The 26,139-nt window shown below is 38.3% G+C and overlaps 1 protein-coding gene across 4 annotated transcripts; it reads right to left on the bottom strand.

The window, feature by feature from the left end:
• Positions 1 to 154: 154 nt before the first annotated feature.
• Positions 155 to 25,953, bottom strand: LOC309480896 (immunoglobulin superfamily member 10). 4 transcript variants are annotated; one of them, XM_082145602.1, is made up of 11 exons: positions 25,820 to 25,953; positions 23,535 to 23,807; positions 21,185 to 21,505; positions 18,700 to 19,005; positions 11,498 to 11,794; positions 8,423 to 8,518; positions 5,126 to 5,175; positions 4,965 to 5,030; positions 4,360 to 4,419; positions 1,518 to 1,571; positions 155 to 1,026 (listed from the first exon to the last, which is right to left on the bottom strand). In XM_082145602.1, exons 1-11 carry the CDS (start codon positions 25,881 to 25,883, stop codon positions 916 to 918), a joined length of 1,698 nt encoding a protein of 565 aa, XP_082001728.1. In that variant the 5' UTR covers positions 25,884 to 25,953; the 3' UTR covers positions 155 to 915. The 4 variants fall into 4 exon arrangements, 3 of the variants coding, with proteins under 3 accessions (XP_082001728.1, XP_082001729.1, XP_082001730.1); XR_014199803.1 differs by having other exon boundaries at positions 1,007 to 1,026; positions 4,360 to 4,481; XM_082145603.1 differs by lacking the exon at positions 18,700 to 19,005.
• Between the last annotated feature and the right edge of the window lie 186 nt (positions 25,954 to 26,139).

Raw genomic sequence — 26,139 nt, 5'->3', positions numbered from 1 at the left:
AAAGAAACAAATGACGAAACTCGTGAGAATAATTACATTTACTTTTAAAGAATAATTGCAATTACATTACAAGCTGTGACAGTTTTTAAGATATTTTGATTATTTTAGTACCATTAAGATAGTAAGTACCAGTATTTTTTTTATCAGTATTTTGAATTAGTTTCTATTGTTATATTTTTAGTTTTCATTTTTGTCATTTGTATAATTTTTTTAATTAAATGTTTTTTAATTATATATATATATAATATAAAAGATTATATATTTTTAGTTTTTATTATTTATTAGTCAGTTTTAGTTTTGGATATTTTAGTACATCAACTTAAACTAAATGAAAATAAGAATTGTTGCCAACTTGCTGAAATAAAATAAGTTTAAGGTTGTTAAGGTTTTTTTTAAATATATTTTAATGTATTTCAGTTCAAATTTATTTTATTTTATTTCAAGTGATAAAAAATAATAATCCTGCACAAAAGACATTTTTTTCTGTTTATTTTTTTTTTCATAATTCTGCAAGTTTCTTTAAGAAGCTAAAATCAGAACTTGCTGTGTTTGTCTTTTCTCTTTAAGAGATATACATTTCAATAAACATTTAAGCAATAACTTTGATTTGAAGCAAACTATTTTTCACAAACATAATGTGTAGCCACTACAGTCACTCCAAGCGAAGAACACAACCATTACTGTAATTAAGAGATTCATTAAATTAAAAGGGAATTGCACAATCATCGTACAAAATGCCAAAAAATCTTAGAAAAGAGAAATTTAACAGTTTATTCTAACAGACAATTTTAACAAAATGTAAATTATGGCTCTAAGTATGATAAACACAGCATGAAGCAAATTCTGTTAATGTAAACGCCTTTGCAATGATTATAAAACAATAACCCGACTGAAAATGTTTGTTTTTGGCAAGTGTCACGTTTGATCTTTCTGCACACTTGCGTAAACGGTGTCCTCCTCAGGGTTGATCTGCACGGATCTTGGTGTGTGAGATTGGCTGGAGATTACAGATGAGTATGTGACATCCTGCAGAGATAATAAACACACACACAATTATACTTCTGACATATGGACATACAAATTATTCAATTTAATAACTTAAATTATTTTAGTTTTGTAAATACACAACACTGAAAACAAACATTTTCTCTTGTTTTCCAGTACAAATATCTAAACATTCTTAAATAAAGTAGTGAAATTACTTATAATATTACTGTAAGTGTTGTTCACTGAAAAAATCATCAAAATTGAATGTGACTATATTTATTTTTCTGAGCGCACTGACAATTTTTTGTATTGTTTTAACCATAAACTAGATCTCGCCTCGATTTTTTTATTTAATTTTTTTATATTTGTATTGGTAAACAAAACAAAAATACTGAGGTAGAACACACTTTCTGCAGTTTGTGTTTGCACACTTTATATTTGGCTACAATTTTAAGCATTTAAATCAAACGGTTTTAGAAATCATGAAAAACATTAATTTAGGTGTGTGTCCAAAAGCTGCGCACACTTACCTGAGCAGATCGTCCGTTTCTCACGTCTGCCATAGTAGAATAAACAACCTCCTCCTGCAGACAAACACATCAAGTCTGAATTTCGAGAAATAAACTCAAAATAGCAAAAAATTGTCTGAATTGCAAGATATAAACTCAAAATAGCAAAAAATTGTCAGAATTGCAAGATATAAACTCAAAATAGCAAAAAATAGTCAGAATTGCGAGAACGAAGTCTGAATTGCAAGATATAAACTCAAAATAGCAAAAAATTGTCTGAATTGTGAGATATAAACTCAAAATAGCAAAAAGTAAAGTCTGAATTGTGAGATATAAACTCAAAATAGCAAAAAATAAAGTCTGAATTGCGAGAAATAAAGTCTGAATTGCAAGATAGAAACTCAAAATTACAAAAAAATAGTCTGAATTGTGAGATATAAACTCAAATTAGCAAAAAATTGTCAGAATTGCATGAAATAAAGTGAATTGCGAGAAATAAAGTCTGAATTTTGAGATATAAACTCAAAATTGCAACACCAAAAAAAGGTCAGAATTGCAAGAAATTGTTTGAATTGCGAGAAATAAAGTCTGAATTGCAAGATATAAACTCAAAATTACAAAAAATAAAGTCAGATTTGTGAGGTATAAACTCAAAATAGCAAAAAATTGTCAGAATTGCAATAAAGTCTGAATTGTGAGGTATAAACTCAAAATAGCAAAAAATTGTCAGAATTGCAAGAAATAAAGTCTGAATTTCAAGATATAAACTCAAAATTACAAAAAATAAAGTCAGAATTGTGAGATATAAACTCAAAATTACAAAAAATAAAGTCAGAATTGTGAGGTATAAACTCAAATTAGCAAAAAAATTTCAGAATTACATGAAATAAAGTGAATTGCGAGAAATAAAGTCTGAATTTTGAGATATAAACTCAAAATAGCAAAAAATTGTCAGAATTGCAATAAAGTCTGAATTGTGAGGTATAAACTCAAAATAGCAAAAAATTGTCAGAATTGCAATAAAGTCTGAATTGTGAGGTATAAACTCAAAATAGCAAAAAATTGTCAGAATTGCAAGAAATGAAGTCTGAATTTCAAGATATAAACTCAAAATTACAAAAAATAAAGTCAGAATTGTGAGGTATAAACTCAAAATAGCAAAAAATTGTCAGAATTGCAAGAAATAAAGTCTGAATTTCAAGATATAAACTCAAAATTACAAAAAATAAAGTCAGAATTGTGAGATATAAACTCAAAATTACAAAAAATAAAGTCAGAATTGTGAGGCATAAACTCAAAATAGCAAAAAATTGTCAGAATTGCAAGAAATAAAGTCTGAATTTCAAGATATAAACTCAAAATTACAAAAAATAAAGTCAGAATTGTGAGGTATAAACTCAAATTAGCAAAACATTTTCAGAATTACATGAAATAAAGTGAATTGCGAGAAATAAAGTCTGAATTTTGAGATATAAACTCAAAATTGCAACAACAAAAAAAGGTCAGAATTGCAAGAAATTGTTTGAATTGCAAGAAATAAAGTCTGAATTGCAAGATATAAACTCAAAATTACAAAAAATAAAGTCAGAATTGTGAGGTATAAACTCAAAAAAGCAAAAAAATTGTCAGAATTGCAAGAAATAAAGTCTGAATTTCAAGATATAAACTCAAAATTACAAAAAATAAAGTCAGAATTGTGAGTAGAGATGCACCGATTGATCGGCTGGTGACCGGAATTGGCCGATTTTCACGTGACCGGCCGTGACCGGCGACCGGCCGGTCAGTCTGACAAATACCGATTTTATGCCGGTCAAATGAAACTCGGGCGCCGCATGATTAACATCGCGCAACATCAGCATCACACGTGCACGCGGAACACACGTAGGAAACCTCGTGAATTACGTCCGTTCAGACCGCAAGCGGGAATTTTTTTTCGCCGTGCATGTTAATCACAACGGGAGCAGGAGCAGCGCGTGAGCGTCAAGCAGGAGCGTCGCGAGCAGTGAAGCGCGTGTTTCGGCGCCGAGTCTATTTGTTGCACTGCTCACGCTCAATTAAAGGGAAAGCACACTCTTGATGGACAAAATAGCCTAAATAGGGTTTCACAAAAAAGTGCCCAAAATGCACAGAATGTGCGTGTTTTAACAAGAACTGGAGTAGGCTATGTCAGAAAAGAAAACGAAGAACAATATTTATAGAAAATGTACCCATTTAAACTTGTTTTATTATTCAGTTTGTACAAGTGATTGCAATAGGCCTGTGTGTGTGTGCTTTGAGAAATATCTTTATACTGCCAGGCTATATTTATTTAATTTTTTATTTATATATTATTTTATCGCCATTCCCTGTTTTCATACAGACGTTTAGTTTGCTAAATACATGTATAAAAAAATTATTGGATATTGAATGTGAAAAGGAAATGGTTCTTCCATAACACTGCACTTTAGATGTGTGTGAATTACCCACACCTGAAGTAATTTATATAGTTATATTTTATAGCATTTATCTGTTCAAAAAAATATGTACTATGCAAATTGTAAAATGTTCTATTACAGAAAAGATATAAAATAAATATTTGTGTGTGCTGTAAAGTGGTCAGAAAAAATGAAATCGGAATCGGCTAAAATCGGTATCGGCAGGTCAAACTTAATGAAAAATCGGAAATCGGAATCGGCCCAGAAAATTGTAATCGGTGCATCTCTAATTGTGAGGTACAAACTCAAAATAGCAAAAAATAGTCAGAATTGCAAGAAATAAAGTCTGAATTGCAAGATATAAACTCAAAATTACAACAACAAAAAAAGTCTGAAATTGCAAGAAATAAAGTCAGAATTGCAAGCTTCCATAAAAATCCAACACAAACCTTTCTACGAGTCCTTTTTCCCCCTTTAATCTGTACGACGCTTGAATAAATCACATCATCCTAGACGAGAGAACGTGTTATTCTCCATGTTTTTGCAGCATGCAATGGCAAGTCAGCACTAACTAGAAAGATTTGTGCAGACATTTACAATGTATTAATCTGCTTATAAGCAAAACATTTATTACCAAAACCTATACATAATACTTGTTATACACATTTACAACAGATTTAGTTCACAAATAACTGACAGTCATGACCTAAATATGATATTCATTTACAATAATCAGTCCTAGAAATTCGGCGTTAATAACTTGTGACGCTCGGGCGATATTCCGGTTCATTTTGATCATTGAATCAGTGAGTTGTTTACTGCAATCGAATCAGTCCCATTCGTGAATGAATCGTTTAGTGCGATTTGTGAACTAGTTCAACAGTAATCGACTCGTTCGATTGAGGAATTATATTTTTTTAATGAAATGGAGTAAAAAGTACGATGTTATGCTTTCAAAGGCAGTGAACGAAAAGTAAAGGTTTTCCAAGATAAAAACCCTCTGATAAAGAACTTGAAAAATCGACTACGAAGTAAAACGGTTGCGTTTTAGTACCTGTTGTTGGTTTTCCGCCGGTTTTCCTCTGTTAATCTGCATCACAGTGGAGTACGTCACATCATCCTACAAACACAAGTTTAGACACACAAACATAATATTATGTGCATTTCATTTATGAATAGTTTCACCCATTATCTGATTATGAATAGTTCGGTCACCTGATGATCTGGACTCTGGGTCACTCGGCTTTCTGTCCTTCTCTTTTTTGCTGTAAGATCATAATGACTTCAGTTAAACACTTCCAGTTTCTTATCGACATTTAGAAAATATCGCAAAAGTTTTGCGCAAAACTGTAATGGAAACGCGGCTACTAGTGACATATAGCCTGATAGCATCTCATCTGAGCGCAGACACTGAATCAGGACAAAGTGTTCATCTCAGGCTCTCTTTAACTTAAACTGCGTCTGACAGAAGAGTCAACAGCTTCAGGAACGTCTTTCAAAATAAAAGTCTCGCATCAGAAAAACAATTAGAATTAAGTTTTTTGTTGTTGTTGTTTCTTTAGCCCTATTCAGACGGGATTAACTCTATAAGGGTAGATGGAGTGTAATTTTACCACAGGACGTCTGTAATATTAATGGCCAATTCTCACGGGATGAGAGATCTCAGTAAAACCAGCAAAAGTGGGAGAGTAACTCGACTTACACACCGCCGTCACTCCTGTCGTCATGTGTGTGTTTCGCTGCTTCCTGATCTCACGTGCGCAAACACATATAACCTATATTTATATACACTCACCTAAAGGATTATTAGGAACACCTGTTCAATTTCTCATTAACCCTTGTATGGTGTTCGGGTCTGTTGGACCCGTTTTCATTTTTTAGCAAAAGAAAAATGATACAATTAATTATTTTTTCAAACTGAGACTCATTGGCCTTGGCTCATTTTCTGTGAGGAATATATATCAGAACACATTTTTAATGAAAACACACTGTACACCCCCCCTACACATTTACATTACACACAGGATGTTCGGGTCCACTGGACCCGGGGCTAATAAAAGTGTGGAAATTGTAGATCCTGTGTACCTTTACTCTGTCCTCCTCCTGTCAGGGCCTGCTGTTAGTGTGTGTATGTTCTTGTATATGGTTTATGAGGTTTATCTAATGGTGTTTTTTGAAATTCAAAAAATGCCAAAAGTTTTCTTTGATTGGTAGGTTTAGTGGTAGGGTTAGTGTAGGGGGATATATTATACAGTTTGTACATTAGAAAAACCATTATGCCTATGGAGAGTGACCATACACCACATATCCAAGTGAGTGTGTGTGTGTATGTGCATGTGTATGTGTGTGTGGGTGTGGGTGTGTGTTTTGTGTGTGTCTGTGTGTGTGTGTTGTGGGTGTGTGTATGTGTCTGCATGAGTGTGTGCGTGCGTGCGTGTGAGAGAGAGATTGTGTGTAAGTGTGAAAGAGTGCAAGAGTGAGTTTTGTGCTTCTACTCCTGCCATTCCCACACGAGGTTGCAATTCTAAAATGTGATCTAACAAAGGTAAAGAGAAAATATTGACCATATATGCTGTTTATATTGCTTGTAATTGGGATGAAGTAAACATCTGTTGAGTATTTTAACATAACATTTTTGATTGTGTTGAATTAAAAACCCAAAAATGCAGCGGGTCCACCAGACCCACGAACACTGGCTGAGTAACAAAAATATGAACACCACACAAGGGTTAATGCAATTATCTAATCAACCAATCACATGGCAGTTGCTTCAATGCATTTAGGGGTGTGGTCCTGGTCAAGACAATCTCCTGAACTCCAAACTGAATGTCAGAATGGGAAAGAAAGGTGATTTAAGCCATTTTGAGCGTGGCATGGTTGTTGGTGCCAGACGGGCCGGTCTGAGTATTTCACAATCTGCTCAGTTACTGGGATTTTCATGCACAACCACTTCTAGGGTTTACAAAGAATGGTGTGAAAAGGGAAAAACATCCAGTATGAGGCAGTCCTGTGGGCGAAAATGCCTTGTTGATGCTAGAGGTCAGAGGAGAATGGGCCGACTGATTCAAGCTGATAGAAGAGCAACTTTGACTGAAATAACCACTCGTTACAACCGAGGTATGCAGCAAAACATTTGTGAAGCCACAACACGCACAACCTTGAGGCGGATGTGCTACAACAGCAGAAGACCCCACCGGGTACCACTCATCTCCACTACAAATAGGAAAAAGAGGCTACAATTTGCACAAGCTCACCAAAATTGGACAGTTGAAGACTGGAAAAATGTCGCCTGGTCTGATGAGTCTCGATTTCTGTTGAGACATACAGATGGTAGAGTCAGAATTTGGCGTAAACAGAATGAGAACAAGGATCCATCATGCCTTGTTACCACTGTGCAGGCTGGTGGTGGTGGTGTAATGGTGTGGGGGATGTTTTCTTGGCACACTTTAGGCCCCTTAGTGCCAATTGGGCATTGTTTAAATGCCACGGCCTACCTGAGCATTGTTTCTGACCATGTCCATCCCTTTATGACCACCATGTACCCATCCTCTGATGGCTACTTCCAGCAGGATAATGCACCATGTCACAAAGCTCGAATCATTTCAAATTGGTTTCTTGAACATGACAATGAGCTCACTGTACTAAAATGGCCCCCACAGTCACCAGATCTCAACCCAATAGAGCATCTTTGGGATGTAGTGGAACGGGAGCTTCGTGCCCTGAATGTGCATCCCACAAATCTCCATCAACTGCAAGATGCAATCCTATCAATATGGGCCAACATTTCTAAAGAATGCTTTCAGCACCTTGTTGAATCAATGCCACGTAGAATTAAGGCAGTTCTGAAGGCGAAAGGGGGTCAAACACAGTATTAGTATGGTGTTCCTAATAATCCTTCAGGTGAGTGTATATAAAACAGTTATGTCCGGTGGAACGATGTATTAATTAACTTCAGATTGGATTGTGTTGGTAATAGGCTCTTATCTAACGCTAAAAGATGTTTCGTGCCTCTAACAAGTGCTGTCGATCTTCTCTCTGATCTGAATGGTGTGTGTAAAACACAGTTTTGCCACAGACTCGTCCCAGCGTCTAGAACACAACTGATGCTTCTTCAAGCGTCTCCATACTTGAAAAAACATGGAAAACTACTTTTAAACAGGAAATGGCGAAATATTTACGTACACATTTACAGCGGGTCTATTCACACGGGATGAGTGTTACCTGAGGTAATTTTTCCGGACTTTTTTACTGAAGGTAAAAGTCGCCGTAATCTTTACTGACATTGTCCGTCATGATCACTGAGATGCACATTCGGACGGGACTAAAATCACAGAGAAGCTTGGTAATTATTACTTTACCCCTCCTCTCCATGTTACACTAGTCCCGTCTGAATGGGGCTTTTGACTACACACTCCGCGACCCACTTTTGGGCTCCGGTTGAGAAACGCTGATCTAAAAGATCGAAAACTTGAGCACAGTTCACGTTTCCCACAGTGTTTAGTGTGTTCATACCCTGTGTAAATCTCCAGCAGAGGAATCCAGTCACGAACAGCAGCATCAGACACATCAGAAACACCAGGGAGAATATGAGACGATTTTTGCTGAAATCTGCAGGAAAAGTCCCCATAACAGTTATAAAAGTGTTAGATCGCTCAAAACTTACTCATAAATCTACTGTTATACTCACACAACTATTATAATGACAGTTTAGCATCATAAATGTTCCCATTTACCGTAATCGTAACTCAAATGCTTTATTTGTAAAAAAAAAAAAATAATAATGTCAAAGTGTTTCAATACCTGATGAATCAGGAAAAGAAATATCATTTGAAATGTATGTTTAACCCTAGTAAAAAAAGTATACTTTATTGTATTTTAAATATAATCCCTTGCAAATATATGAACATAAAAATGGTACTATCTTTACATATATTAAAAGTATATTAGCATCATGCTTTTACCTATTTTCACAATACAACTTTTAACACTTTAAAATAATTGTACTTTAGTGAATTTTATAAAAATATATTTTATAAAAACATACTTAGTGAAAATTCTGTTTATTTTTTAAAAGTGTATTTATTTACACTTTACTTAAAAATATATTTTAGGTATATGCTGGAAATGATCATTGTAACAATGAATTGAAAGTATACTTTCAAAATACATTATAGTATACAATAGTATATTGTACAATATTTGTTCATTAATGTGCATTTGTTATTGAAGACAAAGTGTGCAATTTGTAGTACAACCCAAATTCCGGAAAAGTTGGGACGTTTTTTAAATTTGAATAAAATGAAAACTAAAAGAATTTCAAATCACATGAGCCAATCCCTGGGTTGAGCCTTTTGGGTAATTTTTTGGGGTTATTTTTTCAGTATTTGTGTAGTTTTTGTGTAACCCAGCTCCTGGGTCAGACGTAACAACCCAGTGTTTGGGTAGTTTTTGTGTTACCCAGATCCTGGGTCAGACGTAACAACCCAGTGTTTGGGTAGTTTTTGAGTTAACCAGATCCTGGGTCAGACGTAACAACCCAGTGTTTGGGTAGTTTTTGAGTTAACCAGATCCTGGGTCAGACGTAACAACCCAATGTTTGGGTAGTTTTTGTGTTAACCAGATCCTGGGTCAGATGTAACAACCCAGTGTTTGGGTAGTTTTTGTGTTACCCAGCTCCTGGGTCAGACGTAACAACCCAGTGTTTGTGTTTCCCAGCTCCTGGGTCAGACGTAACAACCCAATGTTTGGGAAGTTTTTGTGTTACCCAGATCCTGGGTCAGACGTAACATCCCAGTATTTGGGTAGTTTTTGTGTAACCCAGATCCTGGGTCAGACGTAACAACGCAGTGTTGGGTAGTTTTTGTGTTTCCCAGGTCCTGGGTCAGACGTAACAACCCAGTGTTTGGGTAGTTTTTGTGTTAACCAGATCCTGGGTCAGACGTAACAACGCAGTGTTGGGTAGTTTTTGTGTTACCCAGATCCTGGGTCAGACGTAACAACCCAGTGTTGGGTAGTTTTTGTGTTTCCCAGATCCTGGATCAGACGTAACAACCCAGTGTTTGGGTAGTTTTTGTGTTACCCAGCTCCTGGGTCAGACGTGACAACCCAGTGTTTTGATAGTTTTTGTGTTTCCCAGCTCCTGGGTCAAACGTAACAAGCCAATGTTTGGGTAGTTTTTGTGTTACCCAGATCCTGAGTCAGACGTAACATCCCAGTATTTGGGAAGTTTTTGTGTTTCCCAGATCCTGGATCAGATGTAACAACCCAGTGTTGGGTAGTTTTTGTGTTACCCAGCTCCTGGGTCAGACGTAACAACCCAGTGTTTGTGTTTCCCAGCTCCTGGGTCAGACGTAACAACCCAGTGTTTGGATAGTTTTTGTGTTACCCAGCTCCTGGGTCAGACGTAACAACCCAGTGTTTGGGTAGTTTTTGTGTTACTCAGATCCTGGGTCAGACATGAGTTATATATCATATCGCAGGCTTTTTGCGACCTCTTCAGGAGAGAGCAGTGCAGCTCCATCAAAATGGTGCATGTCTTCGGTAAAATACAGGTTTGTGTACATTTTATTCTATCTATAAATTCGTTATTGTTCTGTATATTGTTTAATTTTATGCAAAGAAACATACGTGAGTCACCTAAACGAGTGTCGCGTCGGCCTTTTCACGTAATGGAAGCGCCTGATGCCTTGCATAAAATGTTACGATTTTATTCAAAAATATACAGAATATAAATACTTAGAAAGTTAAAATATATCCTCAGAACTGTACACTGATTGTTTATGGCCAGGTTATGGAGCCTGTCGCCGCATATTTAGTCTTCGAGTGAAACGCAGGATGGCGGTCTGAAGTTAGAAGTTCCCCCGCTGAACACGACACGAGATCCGGCACGAGATCCAGCGCCGTTACGGTGGAAACGGGACAACAGAGACTGGTCCATTACACTTGAATTACTTATAAATGTTACATTTTTACTTACAATATTTGTTAAACAAGCTTAAATATTGGCAATATATATTAAAACTAAAGGAAAAAAAACATTATCGAAAATAAAGGAATTATCATGCAAACCAGTGGTTGTGTGGAGTATTTTAAAAAGGTTAAGAGGATTGAAGTTAATCCGTAATCATTATTTCATGTGTGAAGTAAAACAAATAAGCTAGTAATATAGTAAAAATGAATCAACCCATTATGCTGAGTTAAATAAACAACCCAATTTGTGTTCTGTCCTATATTTACCCAGCCCTTAGGTTAAAAACAATCCAAATTGGGATATTTTTTTACCCAGTGTTTTCTAGAGAGTTCGTTAATTTGGGGGCGGAGCTATTAAGATATGGGTGTGATCCTTTTGGGTAGGGGCGTGTTTGTTTTTGTGATTTTTGTTTCTCAAATTGCTTACTGCACCTTTAATGGGACCGTTATGAAAACTTCTTTAGAACATATTTTTGTTAGCTGGGATTAGACTGAATCAGTGATTCTCATATTTCCTGAAAAGGAGAGTAACATTGTAGTATCACTAAAATCTTCAAGCGAACCAATTCATCCTCCCGCAGATAAAGTTTCAAGACACACTAATCTGACGTGTCTTACCTGTAACAGTGAGGTTTATGCTTCTGGACTGTTTTCCATTGACCATACACGCATATAATCCTCCGTCGGCCTCAGTCAGGTTTGAGATCCGTAAAGAGAGATTATGAGGAGAATCTCGAAGGATCTGGAATCTTCCGTTGACGTCTTTGGCATCTGAAACCAGGGTCTCATTTAAAGCTGCACGCTTCCATTCAGCGTGTTTTGGTTTGGTTTTTGGATCTTCACAGGAACATGGAAGCGCCACGGTTTCTCCTGCATATGAGATCTGGGAAATATGATCTTCGGATAAAACACAGCCTGCAGGATGACAAAACAACTCGAGATAAGAGACAAATTTAAAGCCCATTAGTGTGGAAACATTTTACTTGCCAAACCAAATTAGATCGCTGAGTCATTGAGTTGATTTAAATACACTCTAAAAATAATTCAGTGGAAATATCACAATAATTAATAACCATACTACCTAAATAGAACCTCTGAATAACTAATGATGATTGTTTGACTTGGACGTACCAAAATAAATGCCTAAAAATCCAACAATTTTTTTAGTTCTTTTCACAAAAATTATATATATATAAATACTGTATATAATATAGAAATTATATTTTTAAGATACACTTAATATTAATGTTAAATTTCAATCAAAATATGTGAGAATGGTTCAATTATACTGATTAGTTTCACAAACTACTATTTAGTTGTTCGGGACGTCGATTGTAGACGAGACCCAGATAGAATAAACGTCGGCTGTAGACGTTCGGGGACCTCGATTGTAGACGAGACCCAGATAGAATAAGGCAAGGCAGGCAAGGCAAGTTTATTTATATAGCACATTTCATACACAATGGCAATTCAAAGTGCTTTACATAGAAGAAATTAAAATAATGAAAAGAAATAAGAATAATTAAAACAGTTTAGAAAAATAAAATAAAATACAGTACTTTTAAAAAATAAAAAAGAATATTTATTATAGATCTTTCTTTCAAAGGATTCCCTTAAGACTTAAATCTTTCAACCTTCTTTTAACCTTCAATCTTCTTACGACTTCCATCTATCAACTTTCCTTTAACTTTCTTTTCTCCCTCATTTACTCACACGTTCTTTTCACTTTCTTTAGCACTTTAGCACTGCGTTCACATTCTTTCTCAGACGAAAACTTTAATATCGTCATTTAAATACTGTTCTACTTTCAAACCCACATTAATCACTTTCACATTATCACCTTCTGAGTGGGCATTTACAGTTTCGGGCTAAATGCCCTGCTGACATAGGAGAAATTAAAATAATTAAAAGAAATAAGAATAATTAAAACAGTTTAGAAAAATAGAGTAAAATACAGTACAGTACAAACAGTCGGACGAACAGCGGCACAGTGCTCATTCAGTAAATGCACAGCTAAACAGAAGTGTTTTGAGTCTGGATTTGAATGTGACCACTGTAGGAGCACCTCTGATCTCTTCTGGAAGCTGGTTCCAGCTGTGGCTGGCATAATAGCTAAAAGCAGACTCACCATGCTTAGAGTGAACCCTTGGTATTTCTAGCTGATATGATCCTAATGATCTGAGTGATCTGTTGGGTTTATATTCAGTGAGCATATCTGCAATGTATTGAGGTCCTAGGCCATTGAATGATTTATATACCAGTAATAATACTTTGAAATCAATCCTAAATCTAACTGGGAGCCAGTGTAAAGACCTGAGGACTGGTGTGATATGTTCATATTTTCTGGTTCTGCTCAGAATCCTGGCGGCAGCGTTCTGTATGAGCTGCAACTGTCTTATGGTCTTTTTGGGAAGGCCAGTGAGGAGTCCATTACAATAATCCACCCTGCTGGTGATGAAAGCATGCACAAGTTTCTCTAAGTCTTGTCTGGAAACAAAGCATCTAATTCTTGCAATATTTTTCAGATGATAGTATGCTGATTTAGTTATTGCTTTGACATGACTACTGAAACTAAGGTCTGACTCTAGTGTCACACCAAGATTCCTGACTTGATGTTTAGTTGTTTTACCCCTAGAGTGAAGGTATGCGTTCACTTTGAGAACTTCATCTTTGTTTCCAAACGCAATAACTTCAGTTTTGTCTTTGTTTAATTGAAGAAAGTTTTGACACATCCAACTGTTGACTTCGTCAATGCATCGGCACAGGGAGTCAATGGGGCTGTAATCGTTAGGCGATAGGGCTAAGTACAGCTGTGTGTCGTCTGCATAGCTGTGGTAAGCAATTTGGTTATTTCTCATTATTTGGCTCATTGGGAGCATATACAGGTTGAACAGGAGTGGCGCAAGAATTGATCTTCTTTCTTCTCTGAGAAAATCAATAATATCAGAAAGGTGATCAGCACATCCTTGAGTTGCACTGAGGTCAGACAGATCAGACCACCTGAGAAAGTAGTTACTATGTCTGACTTCAAAGAAATTGATGGCAAAATTTTGGAAGAAACCGTACAACACCTTAAAACATCAACATGCGCCCTTGACACACTTCCCACATCTTTCTTCAAAATTGTGCTAAACAGTTTAGAAGCAGATCTTCTAGAAGTGGTAAATGCCTCACTTCTCTCTGGGAGTTTTCCAAACTCCCTGAAAACTGCAGTTGTCAAGCCCCTCCTGAAAAAGAGCAATCTGGATAAGACCATATTAAGCAACTATAGACCGATCTCAAATCTTCCTTTCATAGGCAAGATCATTGAAAAAGTTGTCTTCAATCAGCTGAACAAATTCTTAAGCTCGAATGGATACTTTGATAATTTTCAATCTGGTTTCCGACCGCATCACAGCACAGAGACAGCGCTCATAAAGATAATAAACGATATTCGCTTAAATACTGATTCAGGCAAATTATCAGTGCTGGTACTACTCGACCTCAGTGCTGCATTTGACACTGTCGATCACAACATACTTCTTGACAGGCTGGAAAACTGGGTGGGGCTTTCTGGGATAGTCCTAAAATGGTTCAGGTCATACTTAGATGGGAGAGGTTATTATGTGAGTATAGGAGACCATAAGTCTGAGTGGACATCCATGACATGCGTCGGCTGTAAACGTTCGGGGACCTCGATTGTAGACAAGACCCAGATAGAATAAACGTCGGCTGTAGACGTTCGGGGACGTCGATTGTAGACGAGACCCGGATAGACTAAACGTCGACTGTAAGCATTCAGGACGTCGATTGTAGACGAGACCCAGATAGAATAAACGTCGACTGTAAATGTTCAGGACGTCGATTGTAGACGAGACCCAGATAGAATAAACGTTGACTGTAAACGTTCAGGACATCGATTGTAGACGAGACCCAGATAGAATAAACGTCGACTGTAAACGTTCAGGACATCGATTGTAGACGAGACCCAGATAGAATAAACGTCGACTGTAAACGTTCAGGACATCGATTGTAGACGAGACCCAGATAGAATAAACGTCGACTGTAAACGTTCAGGACATCGATTGTAGACGAGACCCAGATAGAATAAACGTCGACTGTAAACGTTCAGGACATCGATTGTAGACGAGACCCAGATAGAATAAACGTCGACTGTAGACGTTCGGGGACGTCGATTGTAGACGAGACCCAGATAGAATAAACGTCGACTGTAAACGTTCAGGACATCGATTGTAGACGAGACCCAGATAGAATAAACGTCGACTGTAAACGTTCAGGACATCGATTGTAGACGAGACCCAGATAGAATAAACGTCGACTGTAGACGTTCGGGGACGTCGATTGTAGACGAGACCCAGATAGAATAAACGTTGACTGTAAACGTTCAGGACATCGATTGTAGATGAGACCCAGATAGAATAAACGTCGACTGTAAACGTTCAGGACTTCGATTGCAGACGAGACCCAGATAGAATAAATGTCGACTGTAAACGTTCAGGACGTCGATTGTAGACGAGACCCAGATAGAATAAACGTCGACTGTAAACGTTCAGGACATCGATTGTAGACGAGACCCAGATAGAATAATTGTCGACTGTAAACGTTCAGGACATCGATTGTAGACGAGACCCAGATAGACTAAACGTCGACTGTAAACGTTCAGGACATCGATTGTAGACGAGACCAAGATAGAATAAACGTCGACTGTAAACGTTCAGGACATCGATTGTAGACGAGACCCAGATAGACTAAATGTCGACTGGAGACGTTCAGGACATCGATTGTAGACGAGACCAAGATAGACTAAATGTCGACTGGAGACGTTCAGGACATCGATTGTAGACGAGACCAAGATAGAATAAACGTCGACTGTAAACGTTCAGGACATCGATTGTAGACGAGACCCAGATAGACTAAATGTCGACTGGAGACGTTCGGGGACCTCGATTGTAGACGAGACCCAGATAGACTAAATGTCGACTGTAAACGTTCAGGACATCGATTGTAGACGAGACCCAGATAGACTAAACGTCGACTGTAAACGTTCAGGACATCGATTGTAGACGAGACCCAGATAGACTAAATGTCGACTGGAGACGTTCGGGGACCTCGATTGTAGACGAGACCCAGATAGACTAAATGTCGACTGGAGACGTTCGGAGACCTCGATTGTAGACGAGACCCAGATAGACTAAATGTCGACTGTAGACGTTCGGGGACGTCGATTGTAGACGAGACCCAGATAGAATAAACGTCGACTGTAAACGTTCAGGACGTCGATTGTAGACGAGACCCAGATAGAATAAACGTCGACTGTAGACGTTCGGGGACCTCGATTGCAGACGAGACCCAGATAGACTAAACGTCGACTGTAAACGTTCAGGACGTCGATTGTAGACGAGACCCAGATAGAATAAACGTCGACTGTAGACGTTCGGGGACCTCGATTGCAGACGAGACCCAGATAGACTAAACGTCGACTGTAAACGTTCAGGACGTCGATTGTAGACGAGACCCAGATAGAATAAACGTCGACTGTAAACGTTCAGGACATCGATTGTAGACGAGACCCAGATAGAATAAACGTCGACTGTAAACGTTCAGGACATCGATTGTAGACGAGACCCAGATAGAATAAACGTCGACTGTAAACGTTCAGGACATCGATTGTAGACGAGACCCAGATAGAATAAACGTCGACTGTAAACGTTCAGGACATCGATTGTAGACGAGACCCAGATAGAATAAACGTCGACTGTAAACGTTCAGGACATCGATTGTAGACGAGACCCAGATAGAATAAACGTCGACTGTAGACGTTCGGGGACGTCGATTGTAGACGAGACCCAGATAGAATAAACGTCGACTGTAAACGTTCAGGACATCGATTGTAGACGAGACCCAGATAGAATAAACGTCGACTGTAAACGTTCAGGACATCGATTGTAGACGAGACCCACGTTCAGGACATCGATTGTAGACGAGACCCAGATAGAATAAACGTCGACTGTAAACGTTCAGGACATCGATTGTAGACGAGACCCAGATAGAATAAACGTCGACTGTAAACGTTCAGGACATCGATTGTAGACGAGACCCAGATAGAATAAACGTCGACTGTAGACGTTCGGGGACGTCGATTGTAGACGAGACCAAGATAGAATAAACGTCGACTGTAAACGTTCAGGACATCGATTGTAGACGAGACCCAGATAGACTAAATGTCGACTGGAGACGTTCGGGGACCTCGATTGTAGACGAGACCCAGATAGACTAAATGTCGACTGTAAACGTTCAGGACATCGATTGTAGACGAGACCCAGATAGACTAAACGTCGACTGTAAACGTTCAGGACATCGATTGTAGACGAGACCCAGATAGACTAAATGTCGACTGGAGACGTTCGGGGACCTCGATTGTAGACGAGACCCAGATAGACTAAATGTCGACTGGAGACGTTCGGAGACCTCGATTGTAGACGAGACCCAGATAGACTAAATGTCGACTGTAGACGTTCGGGGACGTCGATTGTAGACGAGACCCAGATAGAATAAACGTCGACTGTAAACGTTCAGGACGTCGATTGTAGACGAGACCCAGATAGAATAAACGTCGACTGTAGACGTTCGGGGACCTCGATTGCAGACGAGACCCAGATAGACTAAACGTCGACTGTAAACGTTCAGGACGTCGATTGTAGACGAGACCCAGATAGAATAAACGTCGACTGTAAACGTTCAGGACGTCGATTGTAGACGAGACCCAGATAGAATAAACGTCGACTGTAAACGTTCAGGACGTCGATTGTAGACGAGACCCAGATAGACTAAACGTCGACTGTAAACGTTCAGGACGTCGATTGCAGACGAGACCAAGATAGAATAAACGTTGACTGTAGATGTTCAGGACGTCGATTGTAGACGAGACCCAGATAGACTAAACGTCGACTGTAAACGTTCAGGACGTCGACTGTAGACGAGACCCAGATAGAATAAACGTCGACTGTAAACGTTCAGGACGTCGATTGTAGACGAGACCCAGATAGACTAAATGTCGACTGTAAACGTTCAGGACGTCGATTGTAGACGAGACCCAGATAGAATAAACGTTGACTGTAGATGTTCAGGACGTCGATTGTAGACGAGACCCAGATAGAATAAACGTTGACTGTAGATGTTCAGGACGTCGATTGTAGACGAGACCCAGATAGACTAAACGTCGACTGTAAACGTTCGGGGACGTCGATTGTAGACGAGACCCAGATAGACTAAACGTCGACTGTAAACGTTCAGGACGTCGACTGTAGACGAGACCCAGATAGAATAAACGTCGACTGTAAACGTTCAGGACGTCGATTGTAGACGAGACCCAGATAGACTAAATGTCGACTGTAAACGTTCAGGACGTCGATTGTAGACGAGACCCAGATAGACTAAACGTCGACTGTAAACGTTCAGGACGTCGATTGTAGACGAGACCCAGATAGAATAAACGTCGACTGTAAACGTTCAGGACGTCGATTGTAGACGAGACCCAGATAGACTAAATGTCGACTGTAGATGTTCGGGGACCTCCATTGTAGACGAGACCCAGATAGACTAAACGTCGACTGTAGATGTTAGGGGAACTCGATTGTAGACGAGACCCAGATAGACTAAACGTCGACTGTAGATGTTAGGGGAACTCGATTGTAGACGAGACCCAGATAGACTAAACGTCGACTGTAGACGAGACCCAGGTACGTAGTTAGGTTTAGGGAAAAATCTACCACAGTTTGCACTGGATAAAGCAAATATCTAGGAAGTGTAATGTGCTATACCTGTAACTGTGAGGCTGGTATACGTGGATGTTTTGTCATTAATCGTGCATCTGTAAGTCCCATTGTCGTCTTCAGTCAGGTTGGATATCAGCAGAGAGAGATTTGATGGCGTTGTGTTATGAAACGTGTGGAATCTGGCTCTGTTACGTAAAGTTTCATTGGACAGCTCGGTCCCATTGGAGTCTAAACGGGTCCATTTGAAGCTCTCAGGTTTGGATTTCGGGTCTTTGCATGAGCAGGACAGAAGAACAGAATCACCTGGGTACTTTGTTTTAGGTTCCCTCTCAGTCTCCCATAGTGTGCATCCTGTAAGAACATTTGTGTTACACTCTTAAAAGTAAAGGTTCTTAATTGACATCATTGGAATAATTTCATTGCACAAAAGCTTCTTTATAGTGGAAAAAGGTTATATTAAAATACGTGAAAAAATGAGTCCCCCTGTAGGCAATAATTGTATCTATTAAAACTCATCTTTGATCACCAAAATGACATATTTAAAGTTTTTTCCTTGAAAAAAATGTCTTCATTCCTTAAAATATCTTGACTGTAACTCGACACCCTTGCCTCATTTAGTATGCGAAGTTCTATGAATATGCATATGAGCCATATGTATTTACACATGGTTTGTCTTAAAGCACATTAAAAACACCACATAGACACATAAACAACATTAAAAGCTGGATTTTCACCACAGGGGGACTTTAAGGACTTTTCACAAAAATGTTCTTTGGGGAACCCAAAATAGCTCTTCACTGGCATTGCTAAGAATGCCAGAACACCCTTCTGGAACCTTAATTTTTAAGAGTGTATGGATACTTTTATTTGCAGGACTGTTCGAAGAATCAATTCACGCTGAGCAATTTTGAAGGATTGATGTGTAGTTTAACACTTTTAACCATTTAGATCAGGGGTCAGGAACCTTTTTAGACCAAAGAGACATTTTTCATTTTTGGTTAATGCATTTTTCCAAAAGAGCCACAGTAAAAAAAAAAAAATATATATATACAGGTATATATTATTATTAAAGCTATTATTATGCTTGTCCATGTTGCGCTCGGAGCGCGCGCACAGCATCCTGTCAGTAGAATTCAGTTCTCTTTCGCGACTTATTGCGCTTTTAATATTTCTTTTCAATATAAAGCACATCCTGTTCTTTTCTTTCTCATTTATTCATGTTCTGTTATTAATAACTTTAAACAGAATCATAAACTGAAATCTGCACGGATTATCAAAAATACGACACATTTATATGACATAAAGGGTGTCTGCGGCAAAAGTGAAAGTAGGCGGCCAGCGGGTGAAATGTTTCTCTTTGCACAGCAAAGCACCCGTTTCAATAAAAGGATATATTAAAGTTTATATAGCCTACTTGTACATTTTTGCTGCTGTTCTAAAATGTTTTTCGCCATTACCTTAAACAAGCTGCCGCTGCTTGAATCCCAGTGCAGGAGCTGTAGGTTACCAGAAACGTTAAGTGGTTAGTTGATTGTTGTGGTGACTCGTGACACTCGCGAACAGCACTGAACACGCACTTTTGCCGGTACAACTTGAATATTATTATTATCATTAGCTTTTCATTAACTTCGGTAGGCTGTACAACAAGGGAATTGTAATTGGCTGCTTTTTCTGCAGAGAGCCGATCTCCATTGATGTGTCTTAATTTTTTTAATCGATCGTTTGTTGGTAAAGGGTGAGAGACCTTGGGTGAGGTTCCCAACCACTGATTTAGATGGTTTACACTGGTCTGAAAAAGTAAGTGCTATACTGTAAACAGACCGAGTAGCCATCTAACAAAAATAATGTTTTGCAAACTACGTTTTTTCTTGGTTATGCGAACGAAAAAGGAACATTCCATTTGATCATTCTGCAAACATTATGGGAACGTTACTTCTGAATGTTCTGAAACATGAAGTAACATTTTAAAAAATGTTAGACGAACGTCCAAACAAAACGTTTTGGAAAAATACGTTCCATGAACGATGTACAAATAATATTTAGTGCTAATGTTTTGAGAACATTATTCAAGACTTTGAACTTTGAACGAATGTTCTATTTAACATTACTGGAAGAACATTGAACATTGCCTTTTTATCAATTTACAAACATAATGGGAACGTTATTTTTGAATGTACAATTAGTGAAACAATTAGAGAGAAAATGTTAGACAAAAGTCCAACTAAAATTTTTCAACCAAAAAGTTCCATGAACAATGTATAAATAATATTGTTGTAATAATGTTTCGAAAACATTAAGACCAGATAACTTTGAATAAACGTTCTATTAACTTGGAAGGTGTTTGTTCATACCTTTGAGAGAACCTTGACAAAACGTTCCCCGTTAGCTGGGATTGTGAACTTTAATTGAGTCACATTATGAGGAATGACCTCTTCTAACTAAAAATAGTACAATGAAAAACATTTTAGAACTCAAAAATGTTCTAGTAAAACGAACTGCAAAGTTTCGCGCAAATTCATCATTTCTTTACCTTTAACGGTGAGACTGAAGCTCTTGTGTTGATTCTCATTAATCCAGCATACATACAGTCCTTCATCTTTCTCCGTCAGGTGAGAAATCAGCAGAGAGAGATTTCCTGAATGGGTATCAAACATGTGAATTCTGCCCTGATAGAGTCGATTCAGTTCATTAGAGTTAGTCGTCTGGTTTATTTCTCTGTAGTTTGGTAATTTCCATCTGAACTTGTCTGGTTTAAAGCGAGCGCTGCATTTGACCGAACAGGACAGAAACACAGATTCCCCTGGATATCTGCTGATCGCCTCTGATGTTTCACTCTCTGATATAGAACAACCTGCCAACACAAAACAGAATTATATTTGATTCTCGTGATATACTGACTCGAAGGGCCCTATCTTGCACCCAGCGCAATTGACTTTGTACAGCGACGCATGTATCACTCCTATTTTGCACCCGCGCACAGCGGACTTTTCCCTCCACAGACGCACGTCGGTAAACTAGGAAATACACTTGCGCTCCCGGGGGCGGTTCAGCGAAAAGAGGAGGCGTGTTCCGGCGCAAACGTTCCCTGGTGCTATTTTGCAGTTTCAGAAAACAATTCCGCCACTGACCAGGAAAAACCTAGTCTAAAGTCAGTGGCGCGTTGCGCATGATATTCATATGCTATTTTAAGGGCGCAGGCTTGGCCATAATGTAGTGTGTGCACAACGCTCATACACTTTGATTATCTCATCTACACAGAAGCAGCAGTTCTCATTTTTGCAAATCATACATTATTACAATAGATAGATTAAATAGATAGATAGATAGATAGATAGATAGTTTATTATAAAAGCATAAATCTAGCTTATACATTTACCCAAATTATTATACGCCTGTTTAACCGAAGCTAATTTGGGTGTGTTTCTCCATCCCCAACGTCACTTCTCTGTGTTTTACGGCCCTGACGAGAACGTCGGTCTCCTCGGCTGTGAACCGCTGCTGGCGTGCGTCTGGCAAATCTGCCGTTATAATAGCAATCCGCCATGGAACAAGCGCGCCTGCTCTTAAAGGGAATGTGAGATGTCGCTCTGATTGGTTTATTTCACGTTACGCCCAAACCACACCTATGAGTAATGAAGCTACTTCAGACCAACACATTTTAGATTTGCGTCGGGCGCAAGAGTCATTTATCCCGCCGGTATAATAGCAACAGTGCCGAGACCCACCCACAAAGTTACTTGCGTTTCGCACTTGATACTTGCGTTTCAGATCGTTAAAATATGGCCCAAAGTCTGTTGGTCAAACTTGATAAAATTACTGTATGACAAACAGTTTCACATGGTGGAATAGATGGTGGGTTAAAAGTTTAATTCAAATTGTTTTATATTGTTTTTGTGAATTTTATATCTTGTTTATTTTGTTATTTTAACTTTCTGTACAGCACTTTGGTCAACCTACGGTTGTGTTTAAAGGGGTGTTCTAATGCCCCTTTTCACAATATGTAAAATAAATCTCTGATGTCCCCAGAGTGTGTGTGTGAAGTTTTGTTGTCAGAACTGTTGTCAGATGGATACAGTGACATGCTAGTGTTACGAACTGTATTGCATGTGAAAAGACGGATGCGACAGCTTGAGCTTGAGCTTGAGCTTGAACAAATGTGCTCGACAACAACTCTTCCTCTTCTCAACATGGACTGCGTGTTCCTGGGGTACAACTAACCATTCAGGCTTATGTAAGTTTTAGGGTTTGTGATGTCACTAACCCGGGAGTAAGCTTGTGTAGTCTCTACCAGCCGTTTGTTGTAGTCCTTATAAAACTATTTTTTTTAAAGCAAATATCTCCTTTTGCTTTGAACTTTGAGCGTCGTAACTTTGCAGATGTTGTTTATGCTCAAACAGCAACATTACACGCTAACTAAAGTTAGAAAAGTCAAATAATAATCAACCACCCCTTTAAAAGTGCTTTATAATTAAAGAGAATGAATTAATTTATCTGAACTTAACCTAGGTGAATTCCACTGATGAGTCAAATTAATCATAATTTCTTGAGATCACACCAAGTTCACTCGTATTCTGAGAATTTCAACAACATTATAGAGCATTTCATTGAACACGACACTCAAGGTTCAGGGTTTCCCATTCGTAATTACATTAAAGCGTGTTATCATTGTCAGGGCCGACACTATGTTGCTGTCTGGGTAAATACAAACTGTATACAATACAATATCTTTCTGAGAAGACTTGATGGAAACTACTAGTCATCAACTTTCGGTTCATAAAAGAAATGGAAACTAGCATGTGAATGACTTCAGAAGGTAACCGGCATGTGGTTTATGGTTGGTCTGCATGTATTATTATTAAAAGGAAACAAGCATTCATTACCTTCAATGATTAGACCAACTCTCTCGGTTGAATTACACCAGTATGATCTTGAGTCGTCTATAGTCAGGTGAGTGATGGAGAGCGAGAGGTTCCCGTGAATCTGAACTCTGCCTTTATATCGCTGATCCGTAATGACGTCCGCTGAGTTTTGTGTTTCCCCGATCTCCGAGTGTCTCCACTTGATATCTTTACGCTGTGAGTTTTCACCACTGCAGGGAAGCAGCACAGACTCTCCTGGAGAACAGCTGAATAATGACAACTCTCCTGTGCAGCCTAAACCAACACAAACACAGAATAAACAGTTATTTTTTATAAAATTTTTTGGTAACACTTTAGAATACTGTTCTTTCATTATTGAATAACTACACAGGAACAAGTGAGCAATGCACTATTAACATTCTAGTAACTACTTTTAAGAAACTCTGATTAACAAATTAGTAAGTTATAGCGCTCAGTTGAATATGGTAGTTCACTATTAGCTAATCAATAACTACTATTTTTTCATACCTCACTGAGAACTACTATACACAGGTTCATAATTAACATGAATAATGCATAATGTATAGTATAAGGTAACGGTAACGACTCAGTAATGACTCAAGTGTTAAATAGGAACTAATAATAATTTGGATCAGTATCTAAAGTGAAAAACATGATAACTCCCATCCCTAATATTGACTGAAGTCATTGTAAGCTTTTGAGATTTTTGTAAGATTTTGAGTAGTAATTCCTTCCGATGGATTTGGTAACACTTTAGTCATTACAAGTGTGTTCCTATGATCTTCACTTTAGAATAGTGAACCAAATTATTAGTAGTTCCTTTAGAAAGATGTAGTAACACTTGAGTCATTACTATCCAAAATCTTACAAAAACCTCAAAAGCTTACAATGACTTCGGTCAATATTAGGGAGTTATCGGGTCCTATTTTAACGATCTGAAACGCAAGTATCAAGCGCCAAACTTTGTGGGCGGGTCTCAGGCGCTGTTGCTATTATACCGGTGGGATAAATGACTCTTGCGCCCGACGCAAATCTAAAATGTGTTGGTCTGAAGTAGCTTCATTACTCATAGGTGTGGTTTGGGCGTAACGTGAAATAAACGTATCAGAGCATCATCTCACATTCCCTTTAAGAGCAGGAGCGCTTGTTCCATGGCGGATTGCTATTATAACGGCGGATTTGTCAGACGCACACCAGGAGCGGTTCACAGCCGAGGAGACCGACGTTCTCGTCAGGGCAGTAAAACACAGAGAAGTGACATTGGGGATGGAGAAACACACCCAAATTAGCTTCGGTTAAACAGGTGTATAATAATTTGGGTAAATGTGTAAGCTAGATTTATGCCTATTTTTTCACATCTTCATGGACACAACAATGATTTCCCTTGTGTGGTAATATTTTTCCTTGTAATAATGTATGGTTTGCAAAAATGAAAACTGCTGCGTCTGTGTTCATGAGAGAAGCAAAGTGTATGAGCGTTGTGCACACGCTACATTATGGCCAAGCATGCGCCCTTAAAATAGCATCTGAATAACATGCGCAACGCACCACTGACTTTAGACTAGGTTTTCCTGGTCAGTGGCGGAATTGTTTTCTGAAACTGCAAAATAGCACCAGGGAACGTTTGCGCCGGAACACGCCTCCTCTTTGCGCTGAACTGCCCCCGGGAGCGGTTCACTCCTTAGTTTACCAGCGTGCGTCTGTGGAGGGAAAAGTCCGCTGTGAGTCGGGTGCAAAATAGGAATGATACATGCGTCGGTGTACAAAGTCAATTGCGCTGGGTGCAAGATAGGGCCCATCATGTTTTTCACTTTAGATACTGATCCAAATTATTAGTAGTTCCTTTAGAAAGATGTAACACTTTATTAATTACTAATGGGTTACCGTTACCTTATATTATACATTATGCATTATTAATATTAATTATGAACCTGTATATAGTAGTTCTTAGTACTCTTCAGTGAGGTACTGTGTGAATAATAGTAGTTATTGATTAGCTAATAGTGAACTACCACATTCAACTGAGCGCTATTACTTACTACTTTGTTAATCAGAGTTCATTGTTAGTTAGTAGTTACTAAAATGTTAATAGTGCGTTACTCATTTGTTACTGTGTAGTTATTCATTAATGTAGGAACAATATTATAAAGAGTTACCCATTTTTTGTACAAAAATAAGAGCAGAAGTACTGCACAAACAGAAACCACTGTCATGGCAGGATGTTTTATTGATTTATGAAAATCAGTTTGTGGAATAAATGCCTAAATGTTGTTGTTCAGACGTACCGGTTACGAAGTGAAGTCCAGCGCAGAGCAGAAAACCACACAAGCACATCACATCTGAAGCCATTGCTCTCTGTCTCTTCTTTCTCTCCGTTCACTCGCTCGGATGGACAGCTGAGAGAAAAGGAGAAGTATTCAAAATACTTTTCTTAACACCACAGTCTCCACTTCCTGAGAAGTTCTGCCCTTTGTTAAAAAATGCAGTACATACTTGATAATCTGACCAGAACAAATAAGAACGAGTTGGTCCATTATTTTTGTACAAGCATCATAATCTTGAAAAGCTTTATTGAAATATACTACCACATAAAAGACCACATTCA

The sequence above is a fragment of the Leuciscus leuciscus genome, assembly GCF_965113295.1.
Source record: "Leuciscus leuciscus genome assembly, chromosome: 18".
NCBI classification, from domain to species: Eukaryota; Metazoa; Chordata; class Actinopteri; order Cypriniformes; family Leuciscidae; genus Leuciscus; species Leuciscus leuciscus.
The sequence above is the reverse complement of the archived record's forward strand: the minus strand, read 5'-3'. Positions and strand labels throughout refer to the sequence as shown.

Bases quoted from the DNA above. Each gene is read 5' to 3' on its own strand.
- LOC309480896 (XM_082145602.1), bottom strand. From the start codon at position 25,883: ATGGCTTCAGATGTGATGTGCTTGTGTGGTTTTCTGCTCTGCGCTGGA. The intron at 23,808-25,819 runs GTACGTCTGAAC...GTGTTGGTTTAG, and splicing joins TGGACTTCACTTCGTAACCG to GCTGCACAGGAGAGTTGTCA. The intron at 5,031-5,125 runs GTGACCGAACTA...TTGTGTTTGTAG, and splicing joins CCCAGAGTCCAGATCATCAG to GATGATGTGACGTACTCCAC.